We start from the raw sequence: 13,475 nt of genomic DNA on the forward strand, positions 1-13,475 counted from the left end.
GAAAGAGAGCACAAGTGGGGGAGGGGCAGAGAGAGAGAGGGAGAGAGAGAATCCCAAGCAGGTTCCATGCTGTCAGTGCAGAGCTCAACGCTGGGCTCGATGTGAGGTTCAATCCCATGAACCATGAAATCATGACCTCAATCAAGAGCCGAAATCAAGGGTCAGGCACCTAACCAACTGAGCCACCCAAACTCCCCAATATATGACCCAATTAAAATAGATCTGTGCTCATTTCTTGAGGCTACAATCTACCTTCACAATTCATGAATGATTCAAAACTACTCTGACTTAGCCACTATCATGACAAAGAAAAAAATTGCATCCATTCTCAGCATGAGCATAAAGGTTGACCTAAAAAGACTTGTCTGGTTTCTTAAATTGAAAGTAAGTGGATGAAACACCATCAGAATCTTTCCACATTCTCAGCTGAGGCTGTGTACAGGTGATGGGAGTTTTTCCTTGCACACCGTTAACCAAAATTATAACTATGACACGCCTTAAAACAGGGGTGTAGACCAGTTCACAGGCAGAAATGAGGGAACAATTAGAATTTTACAGCAAAGGGATAGCTACCATGTTAGTAAAAACAAAGGTTTTTTTTTTTTAATTTTTCATAACTTTGAAAACACTTGTACCATCTTGCCTTTTCTCAAAGTAAACAAAGTTAGTGATTCTCTTATTTTTCTCTCAGTCTTTTTCAAACTTGTTATCGTTACTTTCCTACTTAGAACTCTCTTTCTTTTCAAATGTGTATTTATTTTTGAGAGAGAGAAACAGAGTGTGAACTGGGGAGGGGCAGAGAGGAGAGGGAGACACGGAATCCAAAGCAGGCTCCAGGCTCCAAGCTATCAGGACAGAGCTGGACATGGGGCTCGAACTCATGAACCATGAGATCATGACCTGAGCTGAAGTTGGACGCTTAAACGACTGAACCACCCAGGCGCCCCCCTACTTTGAACTCTTTAAAATGGGAGAGGCACAGGAATGCTCACAGCTTGTAGAAATGTACCTTACCCAAAGTACTAGACACACTAGCCTTTAAACCTATCTCTCCTCCCAATGTCTCCATTTTTGTTAATGACACCAATATCCCCTCACCTCAAAAGCAGAAGCTGGTTGACTCTTCTATCTTTTTATTCTTTTTTTTTAAGTTTATTTATTTATTTGGGGGGCAGGGTACACATGCAGGCCAAGGAGGGGCAGAAAGAAAGGAAGAGAGAGGATCCCAAGCAGGGTCCCCACTGCCAGTGCAGAGCCTGACGTGGAGCTTGAAACCATGAACCACAAGATCATGACTGGAGCTGAAATCAAGAATCAGAAGCTCAGTCGACTGAGTCACCCAGGCATCCCTCTATCTCCCTATCCTTGATACCCACTCTGTTCTCAAGACTTGTCAAATCATCAGTCTATCAGGATTTACTTACACATTTATCCCTTCATTACATCTATAAACCTTTACACAAATCTAGAACAAAGCACAATGAGAGGCACCAGAGTCATAAAAGTATAAAAAACACACTGTCCCTAAAATCAAGATCTTTAAAATAGTAAAGCCATGAGGCATTTATCCCACAGTCAACACTTTCCCTCTCCATGGCTCTTCCATAGTCTGACCCATGATTTTATCTAACTTACCTTGAATATTGTAACAAGCTTCTATCCACCCATCACATCCAAGTGAAAACCAAGGTTCTCCAAGTAAACCTTTCCTCACCACAGCCATGGCCTCCCCTCTGAAGCCAGTGGTTCTTGGGCATTCTTCTGGACACCCTGTGCTTCTAACATGTTGGAGTATTCTTATACTATTTAACTTTTAGAATTTCGGTGTTTCCCGCCCCCCCGCCAGACTTCCTCAATTTGAAATCAAACTCTCTAAAGCATATGTTTTTATAACCTCTATGCACCGCCTCCAGCATGACACAATTACCACAAATAGTTAACATCAATTAACAAATTAACAAACTGATTAATAATATTATTTTGAACTCAATATCATATTTCCAGATCTTTATGTTTTGTCTTTATTTGATTTAAGTGAAGAAACCATACACTATAGAAAGTTATTAATTTTTAGTCTACAAGACACTAGAGAAAGTAAACTTGATTTTATCAACAACCTTTAGGGGTTTACACAAATGAGTATGGCGGCAGAGAAATGCAAGATCTAGGAGGAGGAGAAAGAACAACAGGCTTTGAACTAACAGAAGGAGTTAAAACAGCAGGAGTACCTGAGATATGTCAAGAATATTCCGGAACATTAAGAAGAAATTCTATGAGAGAATGTAGAGAAGGAGGTCTGAATATGAACTTCATGGAAAGTTACTTCTGTCAGGTAAGGTCTTTAGCCCCATGCCTTCCTTTCCATCCTGTGCCCCCGGCTCTACTCCAGGCTGCCACTAGTCCCCAGCAGGGCTCTAGCAGTTTCCCAGCCTCTAGTCTATGCCTGACAACCATACTGCTGCTGGATAAAATTTCCGTAATTCTGAACTGATCACTTTACTGCTCTCCTTAAAAACAGCCAGTGGCTCCCAGCTCTATTTGTCCAAGGCATGAAGTCCAAACTCCTTACCATGACAATTAAGATTATTCATAAATTGACCCCTTCCCTCATCTCCAGTTACTCCTTACCACCAATCCCACATACCACATGTCTTTGCCTCATTCACACTGGTCTATTCCCCTCCATGCCTTCACCTATGCTGTGCCCCTCCTGGGATGATTTTATCCATTATCTCATACTCATCTTTTAAGACTCAACTCAAATAACACTGCCTCTCTGAAGCATTTACTGTTAACCCTCACGTCTAAAACAAAATTGATGTTTATCTATATTTCTGTAGTGCTCTGTGTATACACCTTATAGAATATACCATTTATATTGGTAAAATATGTTTATATGTCTACCATGGTTTTTAGTGCCCTGTCCATATGTTCTCTACATCATGTTACCAGTACCTAACTCAGTTCCAGGCACATAGTAAACGTTCAGTAAGTGTGAGTTCAAGAGCCACAGACACTTCCATAACATTCTAAGAACAAGCAGGAATTAACTTTGCCATCCCCAGGTAGAGACTGTCTGTAACTACTTAAACTTTCAGGGATTTCCTATCTCTGAAACTGTCTTATCTCTGATAGATTTACATCCTTCTATATCCTGGCCTAAAATATTTTCTTTAACTCTCCTATTGGCTTAGAGGGTCGCTGATATCTTGAAAGAAAACACTGATAAAGCCTTTCAAATAGCAGTAGATAATAATAAGAGAACTGTTGTTGAAACCCACAGGAATACTTCCTATCCATGTCCCTACAAATGAATTTTATTTTCATGAAAAGTATATTTCTGCCTCAAAACTTGTGCATCTTACCACTCCTCCCGCCCAGGACACACTGTGTGCTTTATTTACCCCCACTGCTTTATTCTAACCTCTGATCAAATATCATTTTCTGAGATGCTGCCCTTGGCTATTCTGTCACTCTATCCCTTGGCCCTGCACTTACCACCTCCTGATAAATACCTTATATGTTGTCTGTCTCATCAACATATAAGGTATTTATATACCTTATAAAGGTAAGTCTAATGAGAGAGAGACTTCAAGTGTTTTTGTTCACTGCTGTATTGCCAAGTTCCTAATAGAGGGTCTGGCAAATGGTAAGGACTAAAAAATATTTTTGAATGAAATGGCACAACGATTTGGTTTGCTAAGAAAAGTATTTCTGATACTTAACCTGAAAGTTTGCAATTCAATATTACAAATGATAAAAAATGAAATAAAGGTGCACATGTCTGTGGGCTTTCACTTTGAATTGAAGGAGATCCGATTTCTAAAAACCTTCAGTTTTAAATCCCCAAATGGCATGGAGCCAGAGTCAAATGTTCCTGTTGTTTTGCTGAAAAAGCCACATTCAAATAAATCTTCACTGAACCTCCAAATTCACTCCACTAAGGAAGGAAAGCACAGTCCTGGATGAACCTGAAACAACTATGAACTACCTTCTTTTCTACAAACCAAGGGAAAAGATTGGTGTACTTCAAGTTCAGGACTTTTAAGTACCTTCTTCTAACTTGGTTACAAAATAATTTATGCGGTATTTTACTTGTGCTTTTGTATCTAAAGTGCACCTACGATGATTTTAAAAGTCGAACTGTATTATCAGAATAACAGCTAAAATAATTTCTAACCAAATTCTTTCAAGCAATTATATAATGATTTTTAAAACATCTTGGAATTTTGTTTTATATATTCTTCTTTGGATAGTGCCCTGGAAGAAAAAAAGGGATAAAGATTTCTATTATTGCTAAATATGTATCCATAATTTCATTTTCTCTTCTCTCTGCAAATCCAGAAAGCATATGCTTATGCAGATGAAGACGAAGGACGCCCATCCAATGACTGTTTGCTCATATATGATATTGAAGGTGTAGGTTCCCCTGCTGGCTCTGTGGGCTGCTGTAGCTTCATCGGAGAAGACGTGGACGATAGCTTTTTGGACACACTGGGGCCTAAATTTAAGAAGCTGGCAGATATCAGCCTGGGAAAAGAAGCTGAACCATATCCAGACCCTGATCCGTCTTGGCCACCTGAGAGCACCGAACCGATCTGCCCTCAGCAGGGAACAGAGCCCGTCATTGGTGGACACCCACCCATCTCCCCACATTTCGGCACTACAACTGTCATCTCTGAGAGCACCTACCCCTCAGGATCTGGTGTACAGCATCCTATGCCTATTCCTGATCCTCTGGGCTATGGTAATGTCACTGTGACAGAATCTTACACCACCTCTGGCACTCTGAAGCCCTCTGTCCATGTTCATGATAACCGACATGCAGCAAACGTAGTGGTGACCGAGAGGGTGGTTGGCCCAATCTCTGGCACTGATCTGCATGGAATGTTAGAGATGCCTGACTTGAGAGATGGGTCAAATGTTATAGTGACAGAAAGGGTAATAGCACCAAGTTCAAGTCTACCCACCTCTTTGACCATGCCTGATCCTAGAGAGTCATCAAATGTGGTAGTGACAGAAAGAGTCATCCGACCGGTTTCTGGCATGATGGGCAATCTAAGTATACACCCTGAGTTATCAAATGCCCAAAATGTGATTGTGACAGAGAGGGTTGTTTCCGGCTCTGGCATAAGCGGAATCAGTGGCCCCGCTGGGATAAGTGGGGGCAGTGGCCTGGTTGGCAGTGCAGCTGGAGTAAGTGGCAGTGGCATTGGGCAGAGCATCCTGGGAGGAGGTGGGGGCCTGGGTAGCAGCATGGGGGGGACAGCCACCATTGGCCACATGAGGAGCTCCTCTGACCATCACTTTAGCCAGACCCTTGGATCTGCCTCCCCTAGTACAGCCCGAAGTCGAATCACAAAATACAGTACAGTACAATATACGAAGTAGCCAGGATCCCAGCACACTTGTTCTCAGTAATGGTGATTCAGATCCAGTTCCCACCACCAAAAAACTAACGATGTGATTTGTGATGCACAACTAGGTGCTAAGAAACTGTGGAGCAAAGTGAGAAACCACAATGGGGAAAATAGATGGAAACAGTGCTGTTGGGCAAGAGCTCTCCTGAGCATTTGTAAACTTTTTTCTTACATTAATACTAGTGGGATCGCGACAGTGAACTAAAACTTGAGACAGCATCTTCTTTGTGCCTGTATGGCCTGTAGGGTCTTCCTTGCTTCTGTGTGGCCTGTCATGTATCTCTAGCACATGGAATAAATTAAGCTGAGTCACGCAAAGCACTGGCCTTAAGACGGCAATTGGCACAATTCTCCTTGCCCTGTTTTGACTTGCCATGTAGCTCAGGCAATATTGAAAAAGGACTAAACATGCAATATGTGCTCATGTATGTAGGAAGAATTTGAAATACGTGCCAGGCACCCTGTCAATTTCACAGATAATAGAAATAAAAATCCAACCATACATTCAGACCATGATTAACTGTTAAAGAAAAAAGTCTGACTACACAACCAAATTCACAAGCCACCAAGCTTAATAACTGCACTAGATAAAATAAACCTCATATTAGGAAACGTTTCCTGGGAGGAAATTTCCATAAGAGAAACCTTACTTCCGTAAGGCAACCGGGTAAGATTCGTTTGGGGAAAACTGGCAATGTCTAAACCTGAATCTTGAGATGGGGCTTCAGCTGAAATTCCCATGGAGACAAGTTTTCTCACTCTAGTTTGTGTTTAGTGGAAGGTGCAAGATTTACAAATATTGCATGCTGGTGAGGTTGCAGGATATCACACTCCTTCTTATAACTGTGGCTGACCTAATAACGGGAAACTTGCCGAGTGTACTTCTCTGACCAAAGCAAGTAACACCTGACTTGGTTGTCATCCTTAGTGGTAAATTGCCTTCCAAGGAAGCAGATGGAAACCACATTGTATTTTCAGATGTGTGTTTTATAAGTGTTACTCATCCACATCAGCTCTTTATTATACATCTCCTAAGTTAAAATAATTTACTTAAGCTGAGCTGTGGGAAAAAAAAAAAAGCCTGCAGTATGGTTAAGCTTTGGGGGAAATTTTTTTAAGGGGATCTAAAAGAAGTTTTTAGAACATGTAAAATGTTTAATGGGAAAAGTTAGAATTGTTGCGTAAAAGTAACACCACTAATAGTTTTAATTTACTTTTTTAAATAACCCTCTGCTGCTATTTTGAAGGGGTCAATTAAAAACTTTTAACAGAGTTGATGATATTGTGTTAATACGAATGAAATTATTCTCAACCACCCCATTTCGTTGGTCTATCTCACTCCCTAACTAAATGTTCTCACTAGAGTAAATGTTATATCCCTGATTTGATTTGTCAATAAGCTCTTCGTTGATATATGCTCCAGTTTATAGGTAGTTCCCAAATTATGCAGTATGATATATTTTTCTAGCTTCAAAATTTAATAATGTATTATTTATGGTATGTCATTTCTATGTGTTTGCTATATAGTATGACCTGGTTTAAAAATCTCTAAATAGAATCAAAGCATTCTTAGACAGGGGTAAATTTACTGTAGCAAGTTAGAGGAATTTTTTTCTCTTTTCTAAATTCAGTGTTAATGTGAGCTCACTAAAGTGAAACTTGACATGACAAAATTTTTTAAGGATCATTCCCACCAATGACCCAAATTCCCAGGGTATTACAAGATCAAAGAACAGTCACTCAACTTCCAACACTTGTCAAAATAGTGAACTATTTTATTAGAGCTATTTTTCTCAGTGTTATAGCAGATGGTGTCAATACTTTCAAAGCCAAAAGATACATCCTATTCCATATGTAGACTATGTGAAATGTTGATAATGTGTAGCATGCCCAAATACAGAGGTGTAAATAAAGTCATTCACAGGGACTCTTATTTCTTTCTCCCATTTGGGGGGTCTTCCATTAATGATGGAATCTTTCCAGAAATAAAGTCAAAAGGCATTTATTGAGATAAGCTGGGTCCAGGAGTTTGAAGGAAAATAATTACTAGTTAGTTATTAATTAATAAAAAAAGAATCAATAAAAAAGAATTTGATTTGACATATCATCAGAAGTGTTTTTAAAGATTCCTGATATCTTCCAAGAAAGTTTTTTAGGTTGTCTAATGAATGCTAGATTGACCATCTTTAATAAGTGTTGTTATTAAGATCCATTAGTTACATAAAGCCATGGGAGATATAAAAAATGACAGTATTAGTTGTCGATCTTTCTAGGAAGCCACTTTCAAATAAATTTTTTTCAGGATTACACACTGATGTTCTAACTCTTTATTCTTAAGTCTTAAAATTATCTTTTTAAAGATACCATTCTAACAATCATTTAAAGGCACGTCATTTTTTCAATAAAGAACCTTGGGGGAGAAATTAGTTCTACTCTGTACATGCTTTACTCTAACTCATGGACCATAGGTCATTCTACAGACCTAAGATATGTAAGTTATTTTATAAGTGAATCGTTATAATTCAAATCTATACTGCAAGCTGAATACCAGATCAACATGCTCTCAACAAAAGAGAAAAGGAAGAAACAGCAATTTAGAGATTATGTGTATATAATTTGAAAGCAGTGTGTTTAATGTTTATAAAACATCTGACTTTCTAAAGAGGTGGTACTAGGGTCAAAAATTATTGGATCATAAATACTTTATAATTTAATATCAACCGAAACACCATCTTTAGCTAATTTTGACACTGAATCCCAGTTATCTGCTATATATTATTAGCTTCTATGTATATTACCTGATGTAATTGTATACACACCAAAAATTTACGGAAAAATTATCTATTTGGGGAGACTTTTAGGCCTTCATCTGGACATCTATTCTACATTTGCATATAGTTTTTAGCCTTATAATCTCCACTCAATGTCGTTCCTTGACAGAATTTTAACTATATAGCTCCAAAACGTACATATTCACACTCCAACTGGATGTTTTTAGTTACATACCCAATTAATTTCTGAATTTATACCAACCTCTGAATGTCAACCAGGGTATAACACATATGATACCCTTTGACTTGGGTAAAGGTTTTATAATCATTGGCTAAAATAGCCATGGCTGTATAAGAAAGACACTCGAAACCCAAAACAAACTTTTAGAAGTATTAGCCACGTTTCCCCATGCCCATTTAATAAATTGCAACCTTTCGTAAGATTTCTGGTATTTTTAAGACTTACTTCACTTTGCACTGCAGTACACAGTCCACAGAGATTACTGGCCCCCATTAAATAGAATCCGCCTTCCTGTTCTAGATTGTTCAATTTATGTTAGGACAAACACATGAATGTATCAACCTATTATCCATCAAAGAATTTTAAAACAAGGAATATTCTACTGTTTGTCTATATTCCTTCCATTTGATTATATTTGAATTACTAAACACTTTATCATCAAGCTGTACCTAGTCTAACTTATTTTTCTTTTGCTATTTTACAAGTATTTTTAAACTCTAATATTCATCTTTGGTGATGTTTAAAACAAGGTGCTTTCAGGTTTCAATATAAAAGTTCTTGGTTTATTTTGGTGCTAGTTCCTTGCTTGGTCCTCCGTTGGCTATTACAAGTCGGTTTGTAATTTCCAAAGACATATTTACAGCAATAAAATGATTGGTATGCCTCCATGATCTTTTCTGAATTGTATAGGTGGGGAGGTTGAGACTGTAAGGAATAATTAGAGGTTATCAAGTCTAATGACTATTTTCAGCCCATATGAGGGAAAAAGTATTTTATTTTCACACTTTAAAACTTATTTTCCTTTTCCATTTTCTAGCTCTTTTTTTTCTTCTGTGTTTACTAAGGAGCCTCCTCTCCAGAGTGCTTTTCAGCAGATCAGAGCACAGGCTTGAGCCGCCTCGCACAAATACATTAAGTGATAAATAGTTGGCCTTTTAAACTTCCTTCTGATACTTTTGGCATCTTCATACTTTTCTTTCTCTCTTTCATACTCTAATTTTTATTTTTGCTTACACTAGCATTATATTTCTTTTAAAATGGATTTTCTTCTTCTTTGCCTTTAAAATCATGCCCTTCCATCTTTATTGGGAGTACTTTTTTGCCCCCACCTAATGCCACTTTCAGAACACTATCACCTTCATCTTACATGAAACCTTACCCTTTTCAGACTCATATGATCTGCTTGTATTCCTCTCCCTCTCTTCCGCTTGTGTCATTCACGGAACGCCCAACAATATCCTCGCTTTTACTGAAGAGTCATATTCTGGCCCACAGTCTGCTGTAAACTTTCCAACTCCTGACTTAAGCGACCACCTGGATGACACCCAACACCTGAAATTCTCAGTCCTTAGACCCCCTTTTTCCCCATCCCACTTTAGCCACATGCAGCCTTGTCATAACCGAGCAGGGCACTTCTGTGGATGCCTGTTCCAGCCTTCACAGCCTCCGACCACTTCCTCCTGACTCTTCCAGCTTATGTGCTGAAGTATTCTGATTGTGCAATTCCTCCACTTCAATCAAAGCTGCCATGTTTTGACTCCTCCTACTTTCTCCTATCTGCCACCCCATGTTCCTTGTTGTCTAATCAAGCTTCATGAGTTCAACCACACTGCCTCTTAGGGAATGCCTTCAAACTCCTTGCCCTGCTCTCCCCTTTCATATCCCAAATCTTTCACCCTCCATCTCTGTCCTCACACAAACAGCTAAACAAGTGATTCAAGTAAACTGACTTTTTTTTTTCATTTTTAATACTCAATCTCAAATCTCAGATTAATATCAAATGCTTCTCTACAATCCTACCTGCTTCTCTGATAGACTTCCCATCTCATTATATGGATTACTACTCCATACCTTCTCTGTCCTCAAAACTTCCACACCTCTTCTCTCCTCCTCATTTTAGTTGATGACCTAATCCTATTGTTCACCAGGCCTACACATCCACCTGTACTTGGACTCTTTCCCCCCTGCCTTATTACAATGGAGTTAATGTCCTATTTATATAAAAAGACAATCCCCCACTTGTGCTCAAGGACTTTGCTCCTTCCCTAATAGTCCCTTTTTTGAAATCATCTCTCTCTCTCTCTCTCTATCTCTCTCTCTCTCTCTCTCTCTCTCTGTTTTGATCATTTTCATTAGCACCCTTCCCTGACTTATTTTTTGTTTGTTTTCACTAAACTTCTTAAGAGTCATGTACACATGCCTTCTTTTCTTTCACATGTCTTATCAAACTTCAACCCCATCCCATCAATCCACCAGAATGGCTCTTGTCAAGTTTGTCCAAGACCTATAGGTTGCCAAACACATGGCCCAATTTTCTGTCCTCATCTTTTTTAACCTCTGGGAAGAATCTGAAAAAACTATTCTCTCTTCCTTGAAACACTTTTCTTTCTTGGCTTTTATACCATCCTTTAAGGATGTAGCTTACATTTCATTGGCCTCCCTCTCTTATTCTGTTTTGTCTCTTCCCCATCTACCCAACTATTAAATGGTGATGTTCTCCCTAAAGCTTGGCCCCATGACCTCTGCTCTTAACACTCTACAATGTCACTATGAGACCCCATCAAGCCCCCTTTTAAATTTTTTAAAAATATTTATTTATTTTTCAGAGAGAGAGAGACAGAGACAGAGTATGAGCAGGGGAAGGGCAGAAAGAGACGGAGACACAGAATCTGAAGCAGGCTCCAGGCTCTGAGCTATCAGCACAGAGCCCAAAGTGGGGCTGGAACTCATGAACCGTGAGATCATGACCTGAGCCAAAGTCAGACACTTAACTGACTGAGCCACCCAGGCACCCCGAGGCCCCTTTTAAAATGTTCAAAATTAAACATACTTTTACTCTCCCAATATCCCCCATTCCAATAAATATGACCCCACTGATCCATTTCTCAAGACAGAAACTAAGTACTCCTCCTTGATTTCATCCCTTCCCTCATATCCCCCTCCTCCATTTCATCCATTGGTAAGTGCAAATGGCTTTGGCTGATTCTATAACCAAAATACATCTCCAGCTATCTAACAGCTTCCAACCCCATCTGCCCCACCCTACTTGAACTGTCTCTTCAATAGTCTCTCTACTTCCATACTGGCCTTCTTCAAACAATTTTCTACAGATGAGCCTATGTGGCCTCATAAAATGTAAGTTAGATTAAGCCAATCCCTTATTTTAAGAATTGTAATGGCTTTCCATTGCATGTCCTAGGATAGCCTACAGGAACCCACCTGACCTGGTATGAAAGATGATGGTGGAAAGATAATGGTGGTTTGGACTAGGATAGTTGTAATGGAGAAGGTGCAAAAGAAATGGATTAAGGAAATGCTTTGGGCTTTGCAATTGGTATGCACTCTGTATGGCACATTTTCCTCTTTATTTTCATATGGTTATATCCTTTGATCTTTTAGGTAGCAATTTAAGTACCATTTTCCCAGAAATTCTCCTTGACCAAACCATTCACTCATTCATCCAATATTACACAGATAATTAATGAATGCCTAACACTTGTGCCAAGCAGCGTTGATATGACAGGGAAAAAAACAGATAAGTTCCTTTTCCGACCTTACATTCAGGATAGGGAGCGGGGTGAAGGAGGTCTAACAATAAACAAGAAAATATATAGTGTGCTACATGGCAGTAATAGATGCCTATTGAGTAGATACCTGAAGAACCTTAGGGAACAAATCATGTGGCTATCTGGGTCCAGGACATTCCGGGCAAAGGAAACTATAAAACTACAAAAATTCTGAGGTAGATACAGGCTTGGGTTACTGAAGGAGGAACAGGAGACCCATGTGACTGCAGAGAATGAAAGAAGGAAAGCATTAAGAAATGAAATCCGAGAAGTAACAAGGAATGAGACTAACTTTGACCTTTCAGACCATTGTAAGAATTCTGACTTAATCACAAGTGAAATAGAAAGCTATCAGAAAGCCTGGGCAGAGAACTCCTTGAAAAAAAAAACAAAAAACAACATTATTTTTTAAAGATAACCTATAGCTAGCTCTCTTCATGAAGGACTCCTGCTACCTGGTTGGACCTTGTAGTTTGATAGCAAAACGAGCGACAAAAATAAAAGAAAACCCTAGACAGCTGAATAAAGCAACATTCAAAAAGAAATTTAAAAAGGACCTTGAGAAATAGATTAAATTCAAATTATTATAAAGTGTCTTGAAAAAACTCAGTCATAATAAACACAAGTGGGGATATAACATTCGTCAAAAGGTTTGAAAATGAGCCAGGCATGTACTTAGTGACTAAGTTCAAATAAGACAAACTCTAAGTGACCCTTATTTTCCTAATTTTACAAACAAAACTTAATTATGAGAAACTTAGTATATATCTGTCTGTTCTGTGCCTAATGTGCTAATCCTTATAAAAAACGTAGGGTGAGGCACCTGGGTGGCTCAGTCGGTTGAGCGTCCGACTTCAGCTCAGGTCACGATCTCACGGTCCGTGAGTTTGAGCCCCGCGTCAGGCTCTGGGCTGATGGCTCAGAGCCTGGAGCCTGCTTCCGATTCTGTGTCTCCCTCTCTCTCTGCCCCTCCCCTGTTCATGCTCTGTCTCTCTCTGTCTCAAAAATAAATAAATGTTAAAAAAAATTGGAAAAAAAAAAAACGTAGGGAGAAGAGTACACCACACAAAGAAATCTACAGATTCAATGCAATCCTTATAAAAAAACCAACAGTATTTTTCACAGAACTAGAACAAATAATCCTCAAAGTTGTACGGAACCACAAAAGATCCTGAATAGCCAAAGCGATCTTGAAAAGAAAACAAAACCAGAGGTATGATAATCCCAGATTTCAAGATATACTACCAAGCTGGAGTCAAACAGTATTGTACTGGCACAAAAACAGACACATACATCAATGGAACAGAGAGCCCAGAAATAAATTCACAAGTATATAGCCAATTAAACTTTGACAAAGGAGGCAAGAATATGCCATGGAAAAAAGACAATCTTTTCAACACAAGTGTTAGAAAAACTGGACAGCTCCATGCTAAAGAATGAGACTGGACCTCTTACACCATACACAAAAATAAACTCA

The 13,475-nt window shown here is 39.0% G+C and overlaps 2 protein-coding genes across 4 annotated transcripts in view; one reads left to right on the top strand and one right to left on the bottom strand.

The window, feature by feature from the left end:
* DSG1 (desmoglein 1) overlaps positions 1-5,391 on the top strand; it is a 34,932-nt gene extending 29,541 nt beyond the window's left edge. Inside the window, exons 14-15 of the mRNA XM_047828392.1 lie at positions 2,124-2,332; positions 4,345-5,391. Coding sequence (XP_047684348.1) covers positions 2,124-2,332; positions 4,345-5,391 — 1,256 coding nt within the window. The remainder of the gene's footprint in view (positions 1-2,123; positions 2,333-4,344) is intronic.
* DSC1 (desmocollin 1) overlaps positions 1-13,475 on the bottom strand; it is a 357,277-nt gene that overhangs the window by 206,707 nt on the left and 137,095 nt on the right. The window lies entirely within an intron of this gene.

This window comes from Prionailurus viverrinus, chromosome D3 (genome assembly GCF_022837055.1).
Source record: "Prionailurus viverrinus isolate Anna chromosome D3, UM_Priviv_1.0, whole genome shotgun sequence".
NCBI lineage: Eukaryota > Metazoa > Chordata > Mammalia > Carnivora > Felidae > Prionailurus > Prionailurus viverrinus.